This window comes from Chanos chanos, chromosome 7, assembly GCF_902362185.1.
Source record: "Chanos chanos chromosome 7, fChaCha1.1, whole genome shotgun sequence".
NCBI classification, from domain to species: Eukaryota; Metazoa; Chordata; class Actinopteri; order Gonorynchiformes; family Chanidae; genus Chanos; species Chanos chanos.
Window position 1 is genome coordinate 19,126,362 of NC_044501.1, and position 26,628 is coordinate 19,152,989.

At 41.2% G+C, this 26,628-nt stretch overlaps 2 protein-coding genes across 2 annotated transcripts in view; both read left to right on the forward strand.

The window, feature by feature from the left end:
* Window positions 1-54: 54 nt before the first annotated feature.
* iqce (IQ motif containing E) lies at window positions 55-10,843 on the forward strand. The gene is made up of 18 exons (XM_030779051.1): window positions 55-172; window positions 491-561; window positions 1,519-1,632; window positions 2,022-2,072; window positions 2,491-2,561; window positions 3,104-3,176; window positions 3,684-3,724; window positions 3,817-3,986; window positions 4,523-4,578; window positions 4,818-5,068; window positions 5,329-5,430; window positions 6,528-6,621; window positions 6,870-6,955; window positions 7,111-7,258; window positions 8,605-8,738; window positions 9,145-9,233; window positions 10,047-10,157; window positions 10,657-10,843. The coding sequence occupies exons 1-18, from the start codon at window positions 55-57 to the stop codon at window positions 10,794-10,796; spliced, it is 1,920 nt and encodes a 639-aa protein (XP_030634911.1). The 3' UTR covers window positions 10,797-10,843.
* A 3,631-nt stretch (window positions 10,844-14,474) lies between these two features.
* Window positions 14,475-26,628, forward strand: part of ttyh3b (tweety family member 3b) — a 32,398-nt gene continuing 20,244 nt past the window's right edge. The window contains exons 1-2 of the mRNA XM_030779952.1: window positions 14,475-15,628; window positions 24,670-24,839. Coding sequence (XP_030635812.1) covers window positions 15,503-15,628; window positions 24,670-24,839 — 296 coding nt within the window. The 5' untranslated portion in view covers window positions 14,475-15,502. The remainder of the gene's footprint in view (window positions 15,629-24,669; window positions 24,840-26,628) is intronic.

The window sequence follows — 26,628 nt, forward strand, 5'->3', positions numbered from 1 at the left end:
GTATTGAATATGCATTGGCTGTTCTCTGTTGTAGTGTCATTGACCCAGGCCCCAATGAGAGCTGAGTACGATGTTACTCACAGTACAATCTCCAGGACAACTAACACACCTGAGTATCTCAAACAGGCCTTAGGGATGAAGAAACCCAGACATTCTCGCTCAGCCTCGAATGGTGAGAGGCCCAAAGCTCAGTGGGCTCTGTGTGTGTGTGTGTGTGTTTATATGTGTATATATATGTGTATGTGTGTGTGTGTGTGTGTGTGTGTGTGTGTGTGTGTACATATTTGCGTGTGTGTTCGTGTTCCATCAGTTAAACCAAAGGTGCATCCATTGATGTGCTATTGTGAATACATTTTCATTGGAATGCAGCAGCTGAACAATGTCACCTTTATCCAGCCATGAAACCATTACAGTCGTTCCCACTCCATTGTTTGGTTTTTTTTTTTTTTGTATTATTGTGTTCATTTGTTCTGTGTCTTTTTTTTTTCAGGCTATGTTCCGGGAACCCCAGATTACAAAGAGAAAGAGGACATGTATGACGAGATTATCGATCTGAAAAAGGTGCAGTGATCAGCTCTCCCTTCTTCCATTCAGTCAGGGAGAAATGTCTCTCTCCCATAGGTCCAAACTCACAGAGATCCATTCAGTCAGGGAGAAATGTCTCTCTCCCATAGGTCCAAACGTATAGAGATCCATTCAGCGGGGAGAAATGTCTCTCTCCCATAGGTCCAAACGTATAGAGATCCATTCAGCGGGGAGAAATGTCTCTCTCCCATAGGTCCAAACGTATAGAGATCCATTCAGCGGGGAGAAATGTCTCTCTCCCATAGGTCCAAACTTGCAGAGCTCCATTTAGTCAGAGAGAAATGTCTCTCTCCCATAGGTCTAAATGTATAGAGATCCATTCAGTCAGGGAGAAATGTCTCTCTTCCATAGGTCCAAACTTATAAAGATCCATTTGGTCAGAGAGAAATGTTGCTCTCTCATAGGTCCAAACGTACAGAGATCCATTCAGTCAGGGAGAAATGTCTCTCTCCCATAGGTCCAAACTTGCAGAAATCCAAGTCTGAAAACTGCAAGTCTTGAGCATAGAGCAGTGCATTCTCTGTGGTTATTGCCTTGGTTTGCCATGAAAAGGACCCAAACATCTGATAGCATCATATAGCTAGTGGTGTAAACAGTTCCTGTGTCTTAATTCTGAACTGTTTGAAACATGACATACTGTGAAGACCTAGACTTGAATTGAATAGGTTGATTTCCATGGTCACATATGGAGATAGTTACATATCTGGTGTCTCGCTGATCTTTGGCTTGTAGTTTTATGAGACTTGTGGCATTTGATTTTCAGAGATGACAGCATAACCTTGACTTTACACAGGCCTAAACACTCTCTGCCCTTACCTCTCCCAAGTGGTTCGATGTATCCGTATTTGAGTGTTGTTGTGTGTACATATGTAATTTATGAATATATATATGTTTAAAAGTACCTGTATATGAATTGAGTCTGCTCTCTGTCAGACTGTACAGGCTCTGAGAGCAGAGGCCGAGAAAATGAAAGTCAAACTGCGGCGTCTGGAGGAGGAGAACACCAAAAAGGACAGACAAATAGAACAGCTGCTTGACCCAAATAAGGTAACATAGAAAAAAAAAAGGAAAGAAACAAACAAACAAAAAAAATGCCTAACACTGCTCATTTGTTTTCCATTAGTTAATGCAGTTGGGCTGCAGATAGTGCATGGGTTGTGTTTTGCTACGCAATTATCAGTACAATGGAACGAAACAAGAATTGAATTTGAATCCTGTTTCATTAAGCAAGTCCCTAAGCCCCCAAACTCCCTAATCCTCATATGTGATTTAAAAATAAATAAATAAACAAATGCTTACGCAGCTCAAATGACAGATTCAGCAGTTTTACCACCAGCCCGTAGTCTCACACAGATGGTTACAGAAGACTCAGGCTGTACAACGTGGTGAACTGACCTCATGTTCTCCCGTCCTAAAAACAAGTCTGTTCTCTGTAGGGGTCGGAGTTCACCCGCGGTCTGGTGGACAGGAGAGCGGAGGGTAGCACGGTGAGTTTTCGGCTAAAAGCGCAGCATGTGAGACTAACTTATGTAAACCAGATGAACACGGGAGTAACTTTTAATGCGGGTTTTTTTGCTCTCTGACAAAGGGCGTAGTGACAGCTAAACTATAGATGTACCAGAGTATTGGAAGCAGAGTGTTGTGTTTCAGGTATACTCTGGTGTGTTGGAGAATACGCAGTGGTACGCATCTGAACATGTGGAATCAATTTAAAAAACATTAAACACCCCCCCCCCCCAAAAACAGTGCATTTTCCCAAACACTGTTTTGGAATTTGTTTTACAATGTCTTTTGACCTTGAGTGTAAACCTTTAAAAAAAACAGTTTTTCTGACAAAATGAAAAGACATTTATGAGTTTATATTTCTAGAATGTTGTCAGTAAAAAGAATTACTTGTGCTTACAGGTTATAAATGGACTCAAACAGAAAATTCTGAGACTGGAACAGCAATACAAAGAAAAAGAAAGTGCATTAAGGTGAAGGTTTACCCAGTCTTCCATCTCAACACCTCCTCCTTTTCTCTTCTCTATCTCAGGCCCTCGTTCTCCATCTCTTTGATCTGTTTTTATGTCGAGATGTTTTAAAGCTCCGTCCCATTTTGAGCCAGCTTGTCAAGAGCTCTCTTACTGAAATTGCTTAAACATGTATGAATCTGTTTAAATACACATAAATAACAGTACTGACTACACATATTGACGAAGGAACCACAGTAACCATGGATACGTCTATTCGGTGTAGATCTAAAAAAAAAAAATGGGGCTCATCCAGTGAAATGAACGCTCCTCACAGTAGCAGCCCGTACTGATTTGGCTGTAATCCCTGACATGTTTTGTTTTTGTTTTTGGAAAATTTACTGGCCTGAAGAGGATGAATGTCCTTAACCTTAGGTGTGCCAGAATGCAGATGCTTTCGTGTTTCAGTTTCTTAATTCTTAATTTTTCCAGCCGCCCAGCACAGCTGCTGTAAACTGTAAATGAAAACTCTGTTGAATTGATAATGAGAGTTTTCTCTCCTGTAGTAAACTCCAGAGCGAGTTAAAAACCACGGACACGGAGGAGCTGAAGATCACCGCAGAGACGTACTATGCGGAGGTATCTCACTTTTCACAACTTTGTTGTCACTAGTCACACCTCTCCTCTTTTAAAGGGGCTGTCTCTTGTTTTTATGACAGTAAATAAGATTCGGTTTGAGGAGAGTTAGAGGACGAGGGGAGGAAAGACCCAGTCCTGCACTCTGCACTCGGCTGTGTTAGAAATGGATGTCCCTTTGTCTCTCTCTCTGTCAGTCACTGTCACTTAAACAGAAGGATAAGGCCAATGAAAAGTGTCATATATTTGTCTGAATTGATGGCACATTGTTCCAACGCTTTTTGTATGTTCAAGTCTTGATTGTTGATTGTTGTTGGTTGAAGAGAAAGCCAATCACTTTAAAATACATTCTCCAGACACTGATTTGCTGTTTTTATTTGAATTACACTTGTATATACGCCACGTTTTCCGTTCAGATTAAATGTTGTGTATTAATGGAGAATAGTGACGATCAGAAATATTGTTCTCAATCCAGTGATGATGAGATTTCTCTTTTTCTCTTATCCTTAGGTTCAAAGGCTAAGAATGCTGTTAGAATCCACAGAAAAGAGGTATATTTAATAAATTATCAACACTATATCAGTCAGGATGTTGCTTTGTGAATGCTCTACTCTTACACCTCTCTCTCTTGCTTTTTCTGCAGTATGCGTTTGGAGAGCAGAGACTGTCAGAGGCAGCAGAAGGCTCTCAGTGCGATGGTGGCGAAACTCTCTAAGAACCTCAAACAGCTGGAAGAGGAGAACCAGCGACTCAAACAGGAAGTGACCCAGGACATGGTCAGTTTGACGGACAGTCCCACGGGCCGAGCCAAAGGTACTGTGATGTCTGTGCATCATGTTAAACGTGGTCAATATGTTATTGAGTCTTATCTTGACTCTACCATGTATACAGCACACAGTTTAATTATCTCACAGTCAATGTACGGTCTGATTCTGCAGCTACCATGCCTGTACTATGTGGTATGCCTGTACTATAACATATGTGTCACACAAGTGAATATACAGCATGTTGCACCATGAATTATGTAGTGTGTATGTTATATGATTATCTTTGGTAGTATTAACTCAGTGGTGCAGTTATCCTGTTGTACTACAACTTCATCATGCATTGCATCTGAGCAGTTTTACTAAATTCAGTTATTTTGTCTTTAATATGAACAGTGGAAACATGGACCTGGCATTTATGAATTAGTGAACACATTTAGTGCAAAACATTAAATATTACCCGATGTTTGGGCCTGTGTAGTGTAGAAGGAACAAGCCATATTTAAGTCAAATGAAATGGACCATGGACTGTTACAATTACAATTATCATCCAGGAGTGGGATTATAATTCTTCTTATTTATCAGGTTATATTGACTGGAGTAAACAGAGACTGGTGCGGCGAATATTAGAGCTGGAAAGGGTGAGCTGGGGTCCTGAATTTGGGATTACTAATACTGCTATTACTATTCTCTCATGTCTGTGCTACTATCATCCCTATTCATATTATTATTGTATGTAACTCTATACCCCTACTGCTGCGAGAGATATTAACTCTGCTTTTGGTTATGTCATGCATTTTGCCATAATTACTTGTATCATTACTTTGTTAATTATTGTTTTCAACTCTGTAACAAAGTCTGTCTTTTATCTCGGTCTCAGAGATTGGAAGACGCAAAAAATCGTCAAACAGCCAAAGAGTCCAACTCTCGTAAAGGCTCCGAGGCCGCTCTGGCCATCGCCACGGCAACTGGGACCGAGTTAGCGGCACGAGGCATCTCCGTGGCGACCGAGACCGACCCGACGCTGCTTTCGGATGGAGATCAGCAACAAGACAGTGTCCGTTTGAGAGGAGTCGTCAAAAGGCTGAGAGAGGAGAGGAGGGAGCTGCAGGAGAGGCTGTCCATCAAAGAGTGAGAGACTAAAACACATACACCTCCTTATTTAGGTCCACAAATATCAGTCTGATTTAACAAAACTGACCTCATCTGGATTCAGGGTGTCATAAACTAGACAACATTAGATAAAAATCTGTTTCTATAGTAGCATCCCAAAGAAACTATGCACCACACACACGCACACACACACACGCACACACACACACACACACACACACACACACACACAGAGAGCTTAGTGGTCATATTGATTTTCTGTAACTGTGCCCTGTCAGTGAGGAGCTGAAGAGACTGCTGGCGGAGAGAGACAAAGGGATGAAAGAGGAAGCACTGAATGAAGAAAAGAGAGAGCATGAGAGAGAGATCCAACAGCACAGGTGTGTAAGATACCACTTACCATCCCACTGGTCTGTCATTTATAACGCAGACACAAAACTGAATATACGCTACACCATGGCTTTTGTCATGGTTTGGCAGCGACATCAGAAAATTATGATAAATATCATAACGACATGATTGCTAGGTGAAATCCCAAAGGCACTGTGGAGGAAAGAGTGGATCGTGCTCTCTGACAGGCAGGACTAGGTGACTGCTGGTGGAAATCGAAACTCAGAGTGCCAAGGAACAGATATGTTACATTTCAAGTCACTTATTCAAATTCCTGGTGTATGCTGGAAGTCCAGGATCTCTCTACCGGTCCAGAGCCTCCTCTTTAGGATTTGAATGATTATTTTTAACCCCAGTGATGTTTCAGAGGTGCTGTTGGTACCACTGTACCTACAAGCACTGCATGTCCTTGTGAGTGAAATTAGTTCTCTTTTAATAAAGACTATAAAGTTCAGATGAGATTGAGATATGAGTCAAGAAAATGTCATGTGTTATAGTTTATGACCTGACACTGATACTGTCTACCTCAAACACACACAGCCTCATTATTACCACAAGGACAAGGTCGCTGTTTGTCACCACGACAACCGAAACAGTGACACTACCTGTCAGTCTGGTGTTTGATATATGTTTTATATCATAACTGTAAAGACAAGGTCGCAGTGTATTATTATAATGAAAGGAAAAAATGTATCATTGCAGCCTGTTATTGAAATAACTATTAGCTGCAGAAACTTTTGAATCATATGCAGTTTCTTTGTGTCTGTGTGTGTGTGTGTGTGTGTGTGTGTGTGTGTGTGTGCACATACAGGTATAAACTGATTTAGAGTATAATGCGTGTGCTGTGCTCTTCAGTCTCGTTATGGAAGTGTAAATGATGTGCGGCAGATGTCTGAGAGCACTAATTAATCTTAATCCAATTATGAAGGCAATTGCACAGATTGTTTTTACTGCACCTCTGATAGCATCATATCTGGCTGTAAAGAAAGGTGTCTCTCTCTCTCTCTCTCTGTCTCTCTCCCTCTCTGTCTCTCTCTCTCATTATTCTACTCAAATTGATTTCTGTTTTTTCTTGTTGTTTTTGCAGAGAGGAGGTGGAGAAGCTGACAGAGAAAATCAGCTGTTTAGAGGAGACACTGGAGGAGGAGAGGCGATTAAGAACAGAATTAGAGAGAAGTCAGGTAATAGCCTCTCACAATTAACCAGACACTGTGGGTCCTAAAATGCCTCATTTGGAATAAAACACATAATTACTGGGTCATTATCTATCTACTATGCTTTTACTGGGACTGTGTTACTTTGAATTTATTTAAATTTGACCAGTTTACCCTTTCCCAAGAACAAAAATAATTATTAACAAAATAGTCCCAATCACAGGCACAGACAGACCCTCCATCTCCACTTCCATCATCATCATCGCCTTTGTCAGGGGGACAGGAGGAGAATTTGGATCAGACACGGAGGAACTGGGCTGCCAAAGTCATTCAGACACAGTGGCGCTTACATTGTGCACGAGTGAGAAACACACGCGCACACGCACACACACACACACTCATGCACACGTGCAGCGCTTACAAACCCTCAGTGACACATAACATGATATGCTGAATTAAAACAAACAACCAAAAAATCCAGTTTCCAGTGTTTTCTGGTACCTTCCTAATTGCAAGGTTGACTCATTCTATTGGTGTCTCTCTTGTTTCTCAGGATATAGTCCTTCTCCAGTCTGCACTGAGGGGGCATCTGGTCAGACTGAGGCAGTTAGAAAGGCTGAGGGAACCCAGGCAGAATGACCTAATACCCAGTTCCGTCGCCACGGTAACACTCCAACACCAGAAATCATGACAGATACCTGCAGTTACATCAGACTGCCTTTAGAGTGCAGCATGTCCCACATTTTGACTATGTCATGGTTTACACAGCTCACTGCTTGTTCCATCGTGCGCTTATCTTAAAACAACAAAGGCTGACACATACGACTGACTGATTCTCAACTTGCCAGCTCTCTGAGCATTGAAAAAGGGAAGACATGCTCAGTGCTGGAGCCTATCCCAGAATTCATTGGGCAAAAGACAGGGAAACGCCCTAGACATGTTGCCAGTCCATCGCAGGGCAGACACAGAAACACATTCACACCTAGGCACAATTTAGTGTCTCCAATTCACCTGACTTACATGTCTCACATAAACACAGGAAGAACATACAAACTCCACACAGAAAGGCCCTGGCTGCCCAGCCGGAAATCAAACCCAGGACCTCCTTGTTGTGAGGCGACAGCGCTACCCACTGTACCACTGTGCGCCCACTTCACAATCTCAATGGCCCTGTTTACACCTTGCATTAAGATCCGATTTTGGTGATCCAATCACAAGTGGACAGCTCAAAAGTCCAGGTGTAAACGAATCCAATGCGCATTGAGGTCACATCGAGATCCGATTACTCAGACCACTTTCGGAGGTGGTCTGGACCACATGTGACCACATTCTTATAGCAGTGTAAACGCAAATGCGAACTCGACTACATTGAACGACCGCCTACTCAACTGATGTCCTCTGCTTACGCGGAAGTGTGAACTCATTCGCGTTTGTACATATTTGCTCGGCAAGGACGTCATATTAAATTGCGACAACAGGCAACATCAACAACAACAGGCAAAATGGATATTGTTTTGATTTCTTCTTCTTCTTCTTCTTTTTTTTCTTTTAATTTCTGACAGACTAGGCACAGGAAGTGCACTGACGCCTCCCGCCGATTCAAAACAACAAAATTTATCGTGAAAAAGCTTAATGTGACTTAATGTTCCAAAGCTGCGATCAATGATCACCAAATTTCTCCCGGACATCTCTTGTCAGAAATGCCTCCTCCTGTCAAAAAATAAAAATGGAAATCCCAGTGCACCGGTTCTCTAAAGTCTCACAGAAAATGTCAATGGACTGCTACAGTAAATGGTGCTTTTAACAAAACAAATGGAAAGAATCAGAAATGTCCAGCATTCCTGTTTGAAGGAGAGGTTTAATGGAGCTCTATAGCGGTGTTGCCACACAACAGAGTGACCCTGAGTTGACAGCGCTTAACTGAAATCATAAGTGATTATTAAAGTACAACATAGGCTGTTTTGCGTCTGACTTTTTTTTTACTTTTTGACAATGTGGTCTGTTTGTTAGGACAACCAATCAGTGAAAAGCAATGAGGTTGTTTGCTCCAATGAAAAGGCTGATGGCCTACTGGAGAGTGAGGTGACGCTGCTTCAGTCTGTGTTCAGAGCTCACCTCCAGCGCTCTGCTCTGAGAGTAAACAGGTAATGCTGGCACACACACATGTGCAAACACGCACATGGACACACACACACACACACACACACACACACATACTCTCACTCACTCACTCAAATATACACACACACATATAGACTCACAAGCACGCTTATACACATACACGCACATATACACTCTCAAACACACACAGACACACACACACTCAAAATCGATCACCTTCAGTGCATGTACTGTTTTAAAATTACCATTGGTCTACCCATACTCATATAGCTACACGGGTATTAAAAACAACATATTATCAAAAATATTATCATTTTCAAAATGAACAAAATGCAATGTTGTTCATAACGTACGCAGTGTGGCTGATACCTTAGTGTAAGAGAGTTGAAATGTTGTTTAACAGTTGATGTTGTTGGCCTTGTGTTCCAGCCCCCAGACAGACCGCTCTCTCTCTGCTCTTCCTCCACTACTGGGACAGACCTCACTCTCTCTGCCCACCCACAAACCACAGGCCACAGGTGGGTTAGGACTCACAGTGAGCTCACGTCATCTTTTACTCGCTCTTCATCCACTAACCTTCAAATAACGGGTAGCAGGGTGTTGAACATATCGGTTTTAGAATGAATTTCACTGACATTCAGTGCATGAGACATTTAAATGAATGTAGCTATATAGCTGTCTTTAACAATGTCGATCAATTATATTAAAACCACAAAAAAATTCTACATTCGCCCGAAATTGACTTTTTGTCACATTATGTTTTTATTTGTGTTGCTTTGTTTCTTACCCCTACCAAAAATTGAATGCTTCATGCTAACAAAATGTATATCATATAGAGGTATATGTTAATGTGATTCCCAGTCAGTTTTCTCAGTCAAGTGTACAGGGATCATAAGTATAATATTTCTTTGATGAAAAAATATTACTCAGATTAGTAATAAGTACTGAATATGGTCAAAATAAAAAAAATATCCACATATTATAAGGCTTCATAAAAAAAAATTGGAGTCTGTCATGTTTATTGTTCTTGTTCAAGAGGAAAATGAACTCTGTTTTTCTCAAATTACTTAAAATGATTTGACATATGTTCTGTAAAGATTTAAAAAAGCATGTTGCCTGGAATCATAGTGATGTTTTTGTCTTCTAATTTTAAATCAGTCTGATGCTAACACATTTAGCCTATGCTGCCCCATTGGCCCTCCCCCACCCCCCTCTCATTTTCCTTTGCATAGTTGGAGTTGTTTTATTAAAACATATAAAACGTTGCTGAGTTTGGTAATATTTCTGTCTGTGAACTAACATGGGAAAGTGTGGTTCGACTCCCTGTGCAGGGAGTGAGGAAGAAGAAGGCATAGAAGAGGAGATCACAGAGGGAGACCCAGAAGAACAGTGTGGAGTCACAGACTCCTGTGATGTATCAGTCAGGAAGCATTCAATGGCAGGTAGGAAAAAGTCACAGAAAAAAGAGCTCTCTCTCTCCTACATTCACCTGTGTCACATACAGCACTTTGAACAATGCTATGCTAATGCTTCATCGTTTAGGACAGGTCAGAGAATACACACTGATCAAGTCTAGAGAAGAACACAATCTAAACTTATACAATACACATGTAATATGACATATTGATCCAATTAGTTAACACTATCTATCTATCTATGTGTCTGTCTGTCTGTCTTTCTATCTTTGTCTCTCTCTTTCTATCCATTATCCATCTCTCTGTCTCTCTCTCTCTCTCTTTATATATATATATATATATATATATATATATATATATATATATATATATATATATATATATATATGTACACACACACACACATATCTTTCTGTCTGTGTGTCTGCACAAATGCACACAACGTCTGATGTAGTAATTGTTTAATAAATGCAGTATAAATGCAGTTATATGTGTGTGTGTTGTTTATGGTGTGGATGTGATGCAGAGAGCCGTGAGACATCTGGAAAGGATGCGAGTAAGGCCGAGGACTCAGACGACTCCGACGACATCATCATCTCTCCGTCACGACCGTTTAGGAAGCGGGAATCTTACCTCGCTGCGTCCCATTCCCCTGATTTGACTTAGGAGATCTGTTGATTTTTGACTGCTGAAAGTTGTCTTAAATGTGTTCAATGTAATGGTTTCCAGAATGTGTTTTAGGATGATTTTTTTTTTACTTTTCTGATGGGCCAGTGGCCCACAGGAGTTCACTGCAATTTATTTAATAATCACGATAATAACATAATTACAGACACAAAGCCAAAATAAGTTTCCACTCATATATACATCTGATTGAGAGTTCATGAGGTCTTGATGTCAGCAGATGAAGCTGGACAGATTATTAGTGAAATAAAGAGAATTTAACTTAACCATTTATTTATTACTTTGGCTAGGAACCTGTAAGTGAACTGAGGAATGACTATTTAATCAGCAGGTGTCATATCTGTGAGAGTTCCCATACAGGTTTAATCTGCACGACTGATCTGCAAGCAGATAAAAGACAAAGTGAAACAGTGATGTCCTGGTGGCATTGGTATGTGTGAGCAATTCTATTTTTTTTCCCGGTCATTTCAGATGTGGGTGGAATCTTTGTGTTGGCTGAAAATGTAATTGTCAGTTTTAAGACGCGAGACATCACATCTTTCATACAGTCTCAAAGTGCCTTGTGGGAAATTTCAGGGTTTTTTTTTTTTCCAGAAATGTTGAGTGTTGGATGATGTTGCCTTTTTACTTCACTGGGTGTCAAAAAAGCAATTTCTCTGAAAGTACTGTGTTGGAGTGGAGTATGTGTGTATGGATGTGTGTGTGTGTGTGTGTGTATGGATGTGTGAGTGTGTGTGTGTGTGAGTGTGTGTTAATTTGTTAACTGATTACAGGCACGGGCACTGAAGCCTACACTGTGAATTTCACATTATTCATACTTCTGTTATACAGTTGCTACTACACTGATATTAAATTTAGTATTCAATATTCACAAAGCCTTCAAATAATACTGTATTTTGTGTCTTAAAGCTTGTTAGTGACAGTTATTTTGTCACACAGTAACTTTACAACATACCAGAACACCATCATTTCCCTGTAGTACTCTATTTTTTGATTATGGGTTAAAACTTCTGTTCAGTCAGACAGGCCAGGCCATGTCAGGTCAGAGGGTTAGAAGGTCATTCATTATGATCAGTTTATGACAGCCAGACATGAATCCAGTTGCCAACCAGAAATCACTGTGTTTTTGGATTTTTTAATTTTTTTTTTTTTTTTTTGCAATTGTGTTCTCAGTGATATTGCTGCAATATACATTCTCTGTAAGACTGTGTCTGTGGTTACAGTGGCTATGTAACACAGACAAGCCTGTCCATGCAACATCACAAGACTTTTCTTTTCAAACCGTGCCTTGATGAGTGCTTGAAATTCGCATGAAATTCCAGATTAAATGGACTCTTTCCTTTAAAAAACAAACAAACAAAAACAATGTTTTGTCTCTGCTGTTTTCTCCAGGATATACAATACACAAGAATAATCCATCCATTAATTTTGAAAATCATCATGTATACCCTTCAAAATCTCATTGCTGGTATCCTCTTCAAAATATTTGTTTTATTGCGAGACTGTTTTACTAACCTGTGTAATTTAAAACTTGAAATATTCTAAAACGGCCTTCTTAAAAGTCCTATTGAGTATTAACCCAAGCGAAAGAGATATCAATAATATTTTAATAAGTAATTAATCCAGCAGTTTCTCTGATCCGTGATGTCTTTCTCATGCAGCACACAAATGTAAACGGTGGCTGGTTAGCCTGGTCTGGTAGTTGCCTCGCATTTTAATGCGGGTGTTGGTGGAACATGAAAGAGTACATCTACGTGTTATTTATGCTAACGTACTGGACAGCGCTAAAGCGTTTTTTTTCACTGCGGTCATAAATCTGTTCCCTCAAGTCAAAAAGAGTTCTGCCTTAGAATGAACTCCGGGAACAGTTGGCGGAAGACAAATTTCATGCGGCAAATCTTTATGTCCTGCTAGCCGTTACACGATTACAATAGGTTCAACAAAGTGGTAACAGGAAAAGTAAATGGTAAGGCAATGGAAACGACTAGCTAGCTCTACGTATATGTTTTATACGGCAAGGCAACATCTGAGACTCTGAGACTACAAGCTGTGTCTGCAGCTCTCTGCTCACTGAGCCTACATAAAAGAAACAGAGTGTAGATGGTTAATTTCATCGCAGCCAACTCTAAAATCAAAAATTGACTTTGTTTGGTGTTGTATTATAGCATTAAATAAGAGCTTGTTTGATGGGTTTCTAAATTATTGCTACTGGTCAGTAAATTCACTTCGGTTGACTTTAATATTGCTGCTACAAATATTACATAACGCAGTATGATTAATGTTACTAGGATATAAAGTGATCAAAACCAAACTGAAAATATATAGTATTCCTGTCCTGGTACACATATCCAATGATAAATCCTACAAAAAATCAAATGAGACGTATTGGGCGCAACAACAAAAACTGCAAAGTTGTTAATGTATACTTCTTCCAATATAATGTTATTTCTTGACCTAAATTATGGAGATATACTTTGCCACCTCTGCTCTCCTGCCACAGAAAGCCACAGAAAGAGGGCCATAAATATTAACTACACTTCATATGTAAGTGTTTCTGCTTGTTTAAATGCCCTTACCTGTCTATTCCACTTTTCTTTCTTTCTTTCTTTTTTTTTTTAAATCTGAGTTATGATAACCAAAATTACATTTTAGATGAAAAGACACGGAATTTGAATGGATCCAAGAAAGTTCCTAAAGAGTAAATTGAAGGAGTTTCTATGTTATAGCTGTTATTTCATCTGCATCTTTATACTCTTGCTAAAATGAACTCGTAAAAGCCATTTACAGCCAGGGATGCCTCCATTAGCAGGGTCTCAAATGAGTATACACTGCCTTGATAGTACAAAATATACATTTACAGGGTGAATAAAATGAATTTGACTGAGCAGTGTTTAAACTTTAAGTATCTTCACAAATATGAAAGACCAAAATTTAAATGATTTTTTTTTTTTAAGCCATACACTATGAAAAGTCCTCTCTAAAAACACTAGGGGAGGGAAGAAAGGTCTGTTCTCATAACAACCTCAGTTCAACCATAAATTATCATTCCATTAAGATTGGAAAACTTAGTGACACAGCGGGTGAAAGCTGGTATCAGTTGGTGACTTGGTCAACTCACTAAACAATATCTTACCTACACTGGGATGTTACATGATTTGAAGACAATAGTAACTGTGTGACTAAAACAGAGTCCAGAACCCAACCTGACTGAATACTGCAACAGTGACAATTTAAAGGCAAACCACCACAGAAATGGGCTGACAATTAAGGCATTTATTTCATTGATGGTGATGCTTAAAGATAAATAAGTTAAAGTGAATTTACTGCGACAACTGATTGATTAATTAACATGGTAAATTTCTTTTGGATTCACAGGTAGGTCGAAAAACAAATCACAAATTTAGCTTTAGCTTCTAGTAACGTCCAAGTCTTTCAGGTAGCCTGATCAGTGAGCTAACCTGAGCCTTTATAGCCTACAGGCATTACCCACTTTTCCTCAGCATTTACGAAGATAAATTATAGCTCCCACCGCATTTGACCACCAGGGGTCACCGAATACAACAACCTTGATTTTCCGAGTCATCTCAAGGGGTTCTTTCAACTGTGAAACCTTGTCAACCGCATTTTATTCGCCAAGCGTGAGCCGCAACCAGGTTCCTCTCTCTCTTCGTTTCAGTCCGTGTTTACATCGTCTTTCAAGACAAAGGCACTGGGTGCAATGACCAAAACGTTATTTAAGAGTGCTCCTGGACGGAACGTCGAAACGAATTAAGTAGGTGACTTGTCCTTAGAGACTGAATATTAAACAGCTCTCTCTTGGAGGACAACAAGAAGCACCGCATCTCTAGTGAAGGCATGAAGCGTCAGTGAAGATCAATCTGTGGATTTCTCGCACTGTTTTTAATGGTTTCTAGCCAGTGGGTCCTGACGGTAGATCTTCATGCAATTTAAGATTGGATGTCGACGGAGAATAGTGTAACCATAGTGTTAACCATAGTGAGATAACGTTCCTTTTTTGTCTTGCTAGCCCAGGCACGTTCAAGGCAAGTACAGTTTTCAGCGATAGCAAAGCAATTTTACCTTCTCTCGGACTTGGAATTGCCCTCGGGTATCGGGTAGCTTATGAAAATCAGGGATCAACTCATTGGGAATTGCCACTGTAAAATAAATGGAATTGTGACTGAGGGGAAGACCTTGGATTCTTGAGAACAAAGCGCGTGTGATTTAGCTAACACAACCATTTGAGTGTTTTGCAGTGCTTGTTTGAGCACAGTATTGTTTACCTATTAAGCCCAGTGAATAACCAATGTTTTTGAGGCAGCTAGACAGTAAAGTGAACTGCAGTGTTGTCTTTCAAAGGATCTACCGGACAATTCAATCGAGATTTCTTTGATTTTGGAGGGAACCAACAGGGTATTCTTATTAGCATCCAAAAACATTGGGGTTTGCAGCCTATGCAAACAGAGCTGATCTGTCACCACTCAGGGTTTTTTCGCTGCTTAACATTAACCCTGTACACTACAACTGGAGCCATTTTCGCCTTTCCAATTCTTTGTTCTACCCGGCAATGCGACGAGATCTGTCGGTGCTGAATTTTTATCAGGGTGTTGACCACTGAAAGAAAAGAACATTTTTTACTGTGACAGAAGTGAGGTTATCACTAGAAGCTATTCGGAAACAACACAACCATGGCCGCAGTGGTAAACTATTCTCCTCCTTGGTGGGCGAACCTTCTGCATCGTCTCCCGCACTTCAACATTCAGTTCCAACTAACCAGCAGCGATTTCCGCCCGGAGGACTCTGAGTATCAAAAGGTAGGTCGAGCGCGAGAGACAGCCTAATGTCAGCTTTTGCAAATGAAAGATCAATGCCCGCGAGCGTAACATCAGTGCACTGGCAAATCCTTTTCTCTCTCTGTCCTCGTGTATGACGTCACCTATTGAAAGATTTGACTGCAGCATTAGCGGTCGTGGTGGTGGTTTAAGCCCCATTATACGTTAATTGCCTTTAACCGTTTGTACACACGTTATGTACGTTAAGTTATATATAAGTAATAAAGACTAGAGGGCCAAGAAGCACAGCTCTTGATTTTTCTGCATCATCATTAACAAAATTCCGCTCAAGAGTTTAAAGTATGACCAGGTAGACTATGTTGATGGGAAGACTATGCAGATGAGAAAGAGTTTGAGACGCGTCATACTGAAAAAAGATAATGAGAGAGGCAGAAGATGACAGTCAAAGGTATATACAGACAGAGATAAACCATGTTATCCCTAATGATGGTATTTGATTTGAAATAGTAACACAAAAGACACCTGTCCTCCTGTGTCATGACGTGATATTTAATTGTTGTTTTTTTTTTTTTTTTGTGGGAGACTCCTCTGTGACATGCCATCCATGCTATACATTCAGTGTGTTTACTGCAGATATCTGTCAAAAAGAGAGAGGGTGAGATAGAGAGAGAGAGGTGGGTGAGATGGGGGGGGGGGTGTCTTAATTTGAATCAAAAAGGGTGGTGTCAGGTTCAAGTTTGTGTGGGAGAAGAATGGGGCATGTAGCGTGGGAAGGAAAATGGTGTAGTCAGTGCTGCGGAGGTCAAGAAGACACGCGTGGGAAAATGCCTGCACTCGAGAAAAGAAAAAAAAAAAGAAAAAAGACAGACTGCAGAACCTTGTGCCGCAGTTTGCACCCACCGTTCCACCAATCAGTAAAGGCCATTAAACCCACTCAAGTCAGTTTACCACTGGTGTCTCAGATTCATGTTTTTGACAGATACACATAACTCTTTAGATATCCTGCTCTCTCTGTCAAAAGTCGCTCCCCGATCGAAGTGACTTAAACCTGGGTGACCGAGAAGGAAGGGTGCTGCTGTGAGGATTTCTTTTTCTTTTGATCGAATTTGGCAGAATTTATTTTGAACTCGCTTGTCTATTCATGGGGGAAGTGTACTGCTTTTCATGTTATGACCCGTTTTAAATACTTACTTGTTTACTTGTTTACTAATGTTTTTTTTTCCTGTTGTTTACATTCTGTATCGGTTCGCAACTTTTTTAGGCTGCCCGAAGAAAAAAATCACCTCACGTTTTGAATTAATGGCAGTAGCAAAAGGCTGTCCTGAATCTGACCTGAGAACAGTATGAATCAGAATACACGCCATGTCTTAGCCCTCTTGACATTTGCAATAACAAACATTACAGAGGACCGATTCACCATTGCTAATGGTCCAGCAAACCTGTTTAAGTTTAGAGTGCATTTTAGGTCGTTACAGAAAGTGTGTGTTTTTGATCCTATGTGTATATTAAGAAAAAAAAAAAAAAAAAAAGTAAGCTTCCCCTTTAAGACACTTTAGGGTGATGTCATATTTTCAGATCAACTCCTCGGCTCACATAGAACAGATACTTGCTTTTCTCCCATATTCAGTCCAATCATCCTTTTTAAAAGTTAAAAAATGTGTGTGTGTGAGAGAGAGAGAGAGAGAGAGAGCGCTATGCAAATGTGTGTGCATGTGTGTGTGTTTACAGGCCTGTATGTCTACTGTCACATTTTGTATGCACCTCTGAGGGAGGCCGGGGTCAAACAGGACGGCGTATGTTAATAGGGAGAGTTTCCTGCAACGCTGAGAAATGTATTTGTGTGTGTGAGTGAGAGTGAGAGAGAGAGGGTTAATTATATGGGCCGAGGTCTTTCCCTGTGGTACGGAGAGACTGGCCTAGTTGGCCTGCTTATTATCCATGAGGTCACAGTGAAGCCAGAGGGATGTTTAGGGGAGGGGTGTGGATGAAAAAAGACTCTCTCTCTCTCTCTCTGTATGTATGTGTGTGTGTGTGTGTGTCAAAGGGGATGCTTTTTGAGATGAGGTCATGACTAACCCTGGGGGGTCTGTCTGGTCTGAGAAGAAGGAGGAGAAAGAGAGAGGAAAGATGAAGAGAGGATGGATTTGGGATGGGGAGGCGTTTGTTGTTTTTCTCAGATAAAAGGATGAATGCATTCTTTATTTGGGGCTCTCTGGAAATGGGGTTTAATCTGTCATGCATCCCAGAAAGCTCTGCAGACATGGCCTTTGTCTGCTGGACACTGGGTCTCTACATCTGCCCCTCCCTTCTCTCTCTCTCTCTCTCTCTCGCTCTCTCTCTCTCTCTCTCTTCTAACCTCCCTTCTCTTTCTCTCTCTCTCTTTCTCTCTCTCTTTCTCTCTCTTCTAACCTCCCTTCTCGCTCTCTCTCTCCCTCGCTCTCTCTCTCTCTCTCTCACTCTCTCTCTCTCACGTGTGCACACACACACACACACACTCACACATACACACCCACAAATTCTCTTCACATCCACAGGTACCAGTAGACAACGTGTTTATAATACAACGTTAGTTACATGTGAGGCTTTGTTATTGCAGTGTTGCAATATGTTACAGTCCATGTGCTATGACAGAATAAAGTGTTCTTTTCATACGTATATTTGACTGTAGCCGGATGTTAAATAAGGCCCTTGAAGAGGGAATGCGTAAACCAGAACGCTGGGGAGGTCTGTAGTGTTTGTTTATTAGGAGACATACCAACCTTCAGTCACAGACACCAGTAAAGACGAAGGACCTGAAGTTATTTCAATTCCGTCAAAACCAGGTGCCAGTATTCAGCGTTACTCAGATCCTCGGGTGACTTTTTAAACCCTGAATAACCCTTCAAACGACCGGATACACACAGGAGTACACTCATCAACCTCCCCTATACATTCCGACGCACACAGAGACGCGCTGAAATGAAGAACACATGTCTGTCTGAGCGAGTACATGAGTGTGCGTCTGTTCGCATTATTCTGACTAGACACAGCATTTTGGTACTCCGACTGAAATTTTTTGGTGAGCTTTACCTATCCGTGTCAGCATATTTGCTTTTCTGTCATCTCCGTCCAAAAATCTCCGTTTTTTTGCCGTGGGTCATTGTGCGTGCGTAATCTGATAAGCAGATGTGGCGAAGACATCTGCTCTGACCATCACCTCTCCGTGTCGACACGCGACATCGGCTCTCAGAGACCAATATTTAGTTTTAACCTCTGCGTCGGTCTGTTTGTTTCATTTATATCACTTTTGATTGCTTCAACACACTGTAGCTGGTTCCTGCCTGAAAGCTAAACGAAAGTCAGTCAGCAAGAATCTGACAATCAGCAAAAGCCTAAAAAAAAAAAAACCCACCCCTAAAAACGCAAGATATTTCAGAGATGGTTACAACAGCTGTGTCTCTGCTAATCTCATTTGGATGTATATTAGAGACAGAGAGAGAGAGAGAGAGAGAGAAAAGAAGGAACTGGTTTTGCACCGGGCGGCTGCAGGGAATGCCAGGGTAATTAAAAGCCCTACAGGCAGGAAGGAATCCCAGCTGGCAGGAAATCACTAGCCACTGCAGTGAGAGGATTCACACAAACAGAGAAATACACATGCTCTTTCCCCCCAGCACAACCCCTTTATTATCACGTTATACACAGATACTGTAACATACACATACACGCAGAGTACATATCCTCTGCTTTATACTGACTTTCGTGGATTCAACAACTGTCTTTACTTTTGAACATCTTACATAAAACCCAGCGATATTTGATCAAAACACGAGTACCCGTGCACCGGTATTGTATCGTAAAGCTCAGCTTAAACTGATGCATTAACATTAACATTAACTGCAAGTACAACATTAGTGAGCCAAACAGAGACGGGTAATGATGCGAATGTAATGCCTGAGTGCCATCTACCAGTGTATTGTATGTTAATGACTTGAGTCAGCCTGACCCAAGCATAAATTGACCTACAATGCGAACATCTGGCATTTATAATGTAAGAAAATCCTTTGGTACCAGCGTGGGGGAGTCTGCGTACACACACACACACACACACACACACACACACACACACACACACACACACAGTCTCCTGTTAAGTGTGAGGATAACTGGGACTGGTGCCAGGGCAGGAGTAATGCCCACTTCCTCCTCTCCTGCTATTCAATACATCTGGGACTGTCTTTCACAAACTCACCTCAGACTCCAGACGCTCGCTCTCTCTCTCTCTCTCTCTCTCTCTCTCTCTCCTGTTCTTTCTCTTTCTCTCTGCTTCTCTCTGAGGAGTTCTAATGCAATAATTACATTTCAGAGTCTCTCACTCCCTCATCTTCTTAACCTTCTCTTGTTCTCTCTGCTTTTCTTCACCGTCTCTATGTGTGTGTGAGAGAGATAGAAATGGCTCTATGAGTGTGTTTCTGTTTGTGTGTGTGTATGAAAGAGAGAAAGAGCTGGCCATGTGTGTGTGTGCTCTGTACATATGAATGCATGAGAGAGGGAATTGACTCTGTCTATGTATTTTGTGTGTGCGTGCGTGCGTGTGTGTGTATGAGAGAGATATGTCTCTGTCTCTGTACGTTGTGTATGTGTGTGTATGAAAGAGAGAGACCCAGTTCTGTCTGTGTGTGTCTGTGTGTGTGTGTGTGTGTGTGTGTATGCATGCATGGGCTGGTAATTGATCCTCTTTAAGATCCTCTCCTTATGCCATTTGTGGTCAGTGAGTAAAACAAGCTTTGACACATCTCCAGACAGGAAGTGACCTTTACCAGTTAGTGCGAGGTCAGTTAGCCTGATACTCGTGACCCCAACTGCTCAAATCTCTCTCTCTCTCTCTCCCTCTCTCTTTCTTTCAGTTATTCACTCTCTGGTTTTGTCTCTGTGACTGAATCACCTGACCTGATTGTTAAATGGCAAATGATCATGTGCATATCTACTGTGGCAAATATCACTCTCTGATCCATTCATATAAAAAATAATTAATACATAACCTTTAGTTATTCACTATGACACATTTATTTAGTTCATGTTTTACAATTCTACAAGATGCACACTTATACAGTTTGTACAATGTTAATTTAAATGTTATATACTGTCATTTGTCACTGCTTGAAAACATATTCACCGTGCTTATGCTATAGCGTGTGTGTGTGTGTGTGTTTGTGTGCGCGTGATTCAAGTGAATGTGAGTGGATGATTACAACAGCTTTAATGACAATTTTGACCCAGCAAAACACATTGTGTCACCACTCGGACCATAAATGGTATGAGTTGCATTGGAATATTTGAATCCACATAAAAGAATAAAGTAGATTTAATCTCCGGGCTTCATTAAGCGTGAACTTGTTTTCGTACTGAAGTAGTCAGGCAGTGATCTGAAAAGGGTCAGGGCAGTCGATCATCCTTTTGCTTTCGCTGTATTTCTTTTTCTGCTGAAGTGGCACGCTCAAGCAGCAGTACCAAAACCATGATACAAACCAGACCGTGGCCCAAAAACTGAGGTGCAAACTCAACCATGTCCCAAAAACTGAGGTACAAACTCAACCATGTCCCAAAAACTGAGGTACAAACTCAACCATGTCCCAAAAACTGAGGTAGAAACAGAACCATGAATAGGGTGAATTGTTACACTTCTAAAATGGATCCAGCATGTACAGGCTGTGATATTTCTGACACACACTCCTCTTCATGTTTCTGAACATACTCACATCACACTGATTCATTTTGGCCAGTGTCTGTTTCCTGTTCAGTTCAGCTCAGCTCTTGAGACACTGTGAAATTTAAATTTGAGAACTATGGAGAACTATCCTAACCCTCGTGACAAACCATGTCTTTGAGAATGGCTGCAACAGACCTTGATCCTGTCGTTTAAATGGAAACACTGCTTGTTTACCTGTTGGTGAAGTATCAGTTTGTTAGTTATCTGAGAGAACCGACCAACCCCAGGGGCAGAACAGGGTGTCATCATGCTCAGACAAACATTGACTGACAACTGCACAGCAGAGCTGAACTTTTCAAAGAGAGATGTTTTTCCTCTTTTCTTCCCTGTGATTTCAGAGGGAGAGATTTGTCTCAAGGATCAGAATGAGCACAACAGATGTCTTCTTAAATAGATATACATTTATTTTCTTATTGATGTAAGGGATGGTTTTTGGTGTTTAAATTATTCTGAGGCCCTATATAAACACACACATACATACATATACACATACACATGCGCGCACACACACACACACACACACACACACAAATATGCACGCATGCATACACACACACACACACACACACATACTGTATATACATACATGCATACCTTTTCTCCCAAATATTTTCACACTGACTAAATTATACCCTTATCTGTTATCCTCTGTGAAATTGCCCTCAGTCTGTGGCGGGGGACAAACCACTGCTGACCAGTCAGTTTTCCAGAGAATGAAAACTGGAAATATGGATAATTGCTAAATCTAAATAAGGTTCAGTTCTCCAGAGTTTTGCTTTTGCAGTGAAAGTTCAGTGTCAGGCTTTCTAATTAGTGGTGTGTCATTTTTTTAAACTTCCATTTTAAAGAAAATCTGAACAGGCCTAGCTTTGCCTGTATGTGTTAGGAGGAAGCCAGCCACACTAACGACTTTTTCATAACAGAGGCTAGGAATGCTTATGGTTAACATTTGAATTTGGAGATAGACTTTGGTCATATTACGGTTTTCTAAATTGTTAAGACTTCAGAAATGAATTGGAGATTCACAGCTGACATACTTAAAACCTAAGCAAGCATATCGCATTTCAGTTGTGAAAAGCAATGAATAATATTTGTTGTCAAACAACAGTAGAATGGGGAACACACTCACTGTCAACAGGTCAAATTGCTGCTCATTAAAAGAAATCAGTGGAATATGTTATGTAGTGGAATGGAGGTTGGATTATTATGTTACTATAAAAAATTATGTCTTAGTACCTCAGAAACCCTCTTTTTCCTCAACATAGATGTTGAACAGACTGAAATTTGAACATTTTTGTAAACAGACTTCTAAATATTTACAAAAAACACGTGCTGAGTAGAGAGAAAACAGCATTGTTTTATATTCTGAAATCTTCCCAAGCACCGGTGAAATCAAATAACGAAAGTCAAATGGTTTCTAGTTTCAAATGTTAAATGAATGTGTTGCAAATCAAAATTCTATTAAACTATTAAAACCTTATATGCCATGTCATGGGCTCTGTAAGAACTTAATTATTAGTGTGTTAGGAAGTGTACTTTTAAGCCACCAAAAAAGACTGTTTCAGAACCACGCTCTCTCTTCATAAAGAAAGACGACTCTGACAAAACTGCTCCCTTGTTTAGTTAGAAATGTACTACTGCTTCAGAACCACTCTTTCTCTTACATTTTGAAAGATCACTCTAGGAAGATGTTTGAAAAGGTGCCCACAGGAGATCACACCCGCAGAACTGTTCCCTATTTCAGCTCAGCACAGTCCTGATAAACGGAGGCCAGTGACCCACAGTCAGAGACAAATGACTAATGCACCTTGTGTTTCTTTATGTCTCCTCTCTCTCGCTCCCTCTCTCTCTCTCCCCCCCCCCCTCCTCCTCTTTCTCCCTTTCTGTTTCTCACACACATTCTCACTCATTCTCTCTGTGGAGGGCTGTGAAAAGCATAGCAGGAAAGTTCATCACGACTCGGCTTGTGGTTCCCCATACACACACACACACACACACACACAGACACACACACCACTAGCATTGCTAGTGGAGGAAGACATGCGTAATATACAGTGAAAGAAAAATGATTTGGAACATTCCAGAAGACAGAGAACTATATGAAGAGGCTAGACGATATAATTGACCTAATTATGAGTCTTTACTGCCCGCTCTCAGCTGTCCTTCTCTTTCTCTGTGTCCCATAGTATCTGGTCGTGTAGGAGAATACAGTCAGTCATAGCTCTCACAGAGTCTGGTCTCTGTATCTTACTCACATAACAGCCATGCTGTGTCTTATGGGCCACATGGAAATGTTGACAAACACGCACTTAACTTCACAGCATGTGTGTGTGCATATGTGTATGAGATGGTGTGTGTCTAATTATGTATGGATGTATGTGTGTATGTAATTGTCTGCGGGTGTGTGTGCTTGTGTTAGTGTGTGTGTATGTATGCATGCTAGTATGAACGTGTGTGTGTGTGTATGTAATTGTCTATGGATGTGTGTTTGTGTAATTGTTTACGTGTGTGTGTATGTGTGTGTTTGTATGTAATTGTCTATGGGTGTGTGTGTGTGTGTGTGTGTAATTGTGTATGTGTGTGTGCATGTATGCATGTTAGTATGAGTGCGTGTGTGTGTTGACAGACACATTTGCCCTTGTGTTGTTCTTCACAGTGGAGTCAGTCTCCTGTACTCTGTCTGACCTACATTTGCTGCATACTGAGATCTCCATGCTGCAGAATTCTGCGGGAAAAAAAAAACAAAAAACCAGGCCGTCATATGAGCTCTGAAGCATGAGCAGGATTCTGTCGTTTACCAGTTCCTTCCATCTTTAAGAGAGAAACACTGGTTTTACAGTGTTTGTCAGACTGCAGCACACCTGTGTGAAAACTCGGCCTCGTGTCATATTTGTGTAAAATAGCTACAAATACTGTTAAAATGTTTGTTGATCTTGTGTTCTGCGTTAGCTAAGTTCTTGGTTTTGGGGAATGGAAACAGTTATTCTTTGGTGCTGTTTTTTTTTTTTTCAGTTCCGCTATTGTGGCACTGTATCATCATAGAGGCACTCAGCACTCAGTATATATATGTGTGTGTGTGTGTGTGCGTGCGCGCGCGCATGTATTAATACTCAGAGGTATTACATGTGGTACTGAACTTACACATACTAAAGAAAAATCATTTTGATGTGTGTTTTGTGTGGGTGCCGTGTCCTGTGCACTGTATCTGAATGACGTAGCTTCACAGTTATATTGCAGTTGTATTGTTTTGGGTTTAGAGTGATTTTGTGTGGTAAGTTTAACTGTACCGTTGTATTTTCTGTCTGTGTCTGTACAGTCGGTGTTGTTGCTAGGCAGCGTGGCGTTGGTGTGCCTAGCCCTCGATCTCCTCTTCCTCCTCTTCTACTCCTTCTGGCTGTGCTGTCGCCGCAGGAAGAATGAGGAGCCACCCAACGCTGACTGCTGCTGCACGGCCTGGTGTGTTATCATCGCTACACTCGTCTGCAGGTCAGTGTTATACGCGTGCACACACACACGCACGCACACACACGCACACATACACGTTCACACACACACACGCACACACACACACACACACACACACACACACACAGGCAAGGTGTGACATGCGAGTGTGTGCGTGCATGTCCATGTGCGTGTTTGTGTGTATGTGTGCGTGTGTGTGTGTACGTGTGTGTGTATGTGTGCGTGTGCGTGTGTGTGTGCATGTGTGCGTGCGTGACTGTCTGTCTGTCAAGGTAACTCTGTGGTATTTTTAGGTTTAATCCCTCTCTGTACTGTGGTGAATGGGCCAAATCAGTGCTTTATTGCATTAGCCCTTTCCTACCTAAGGTCACTCTGCTCTTAAACTGTGTGTGTGTGTGTGTGTGTGTGTGTGTGTATGTGTGTGTGTGTGTCTAAGTCCTTAAAGGACAAAGGTGAACGGTGAATATTTGTTAAACTGTGTTATCAAAATGATACTGTTTACCTTCTTCTTACCCACCAAAATGTACTGTTGTACCTCACACACGCACGCGCACACACACACACACACGCACACACACACACGCATACACACACACTTTTGCATGTCCTCTTTGCTCCACAGCAAAGACAGTAGAAAAAGGTAGAATACAGAGAATTGACCGATAAAAATTCTTCCTCCAGTGTGAAACATTCTGGATTTAAGACAACAGAATTTACTTAATGAGGAAATGAACTTAAGATCTATCCCAAAATCTTGTTTTTATTCACATGAGAACAGCACAGTACTTGTCAGTTTTTTTCGTTTTAGTTTTGAGTGATTGTTTCCCCGTCCACAACCTCTTAGTGGAGATTTGTATGTAAGCCTCTGTACTGTAAGTCACTGTTGACCATAAGTAGCTCTAATTGTTTTTGTCTCATAGTCATTTGTCTAATTGGTCCTAGCTCTTGACAGAAGAGTGTAAATAGACTCCACCTGTTTATGCCTAATGATGAGGACAGGGAGAGTCTTCATTAAGAGAGAAATCTCACTCACTCCCCTCTTCTGTTTTCTCCTGATTTAACATTGGACTTTATGAGAGTTTTTGAAGATTTCTGGCTTTCTGTCTGCGATGTTATTTGAGTTGTCACTGTGTAAGTGTGTGTGTGTGTGTGCGCGCGTATGTGTGTTTGAGAGAGACAGAGAGAGAGACGGTGTGTGTGAGACAGAGACAGGGTGTGTGAGAACTTGTGTACGTGTGCATGTGTACACACACACAAATCACAACCAACAATCGCAGGAACTCTCTGCGTTCACAACACAATAGCTGTTTTTTTTGGGGGGGGGGGGGAGTTTTTGGACGTGTCTTTCAGTTAGTGGCCTGTCTGATTAAAATCAGCTCTACCCGCGGTCCTTTCCCAGCTGTGGCAATATGCTGCAAAGCCATAAAACATCATTACATCTAACCCCAATGCCAAACAGAACGTAAAGTGTTACCACGGAGACAGTGGCGTCGCCTGTAGCATAGTCGGGGTGTTTGCTCTGTTGTGTAGTCGGGCTGTTTCACATTTAGCCCGGTACCGGAGCACGTGATTGAAAGGAAGGGAACCACAGGAGGAGGTCAAACTGAAGATGCTTTTTTTGGGTAGAGGGAAGCTGATGACTGATACAGCTGTGTGGTGTTGTGGTGTTTGTTGTGTTGTGGATTGGCTAGAGGCCATCCTAAATCTTCATTTGGAATTCCACGTGGAGGATAGTAAAAATAAACTTCTATACAGGGGATAACCCACGAAACTACTACTATGTGTTCACCAAGCGTTCAGTTGCAGCCAA

Excerpts from the sequence above, each read along its gene's own strand:
- iqce (XM_030779051.1), top strand. The coding sequence starts at position 55 with ATGAGAGCTGAGTACGATGTTACTCACAGTACAATCTCCAGGACAACT. Across the intron at positions 3,725-3,816 it reads TTAGAATCCACAGAAAAGAG|TATGCGTTTGGAGAGCAGAG; the intron begins GTATATTTAATA and ends CTTTTTCTGCAG. Across the intron at positions 3,987-4,522 it reads TCCCACGGGCCGAGCCAAAG|GTTATATTGACTGGAGTAAA; the intron begins GTACTGTGATGT and ends CTTATTTATCAG.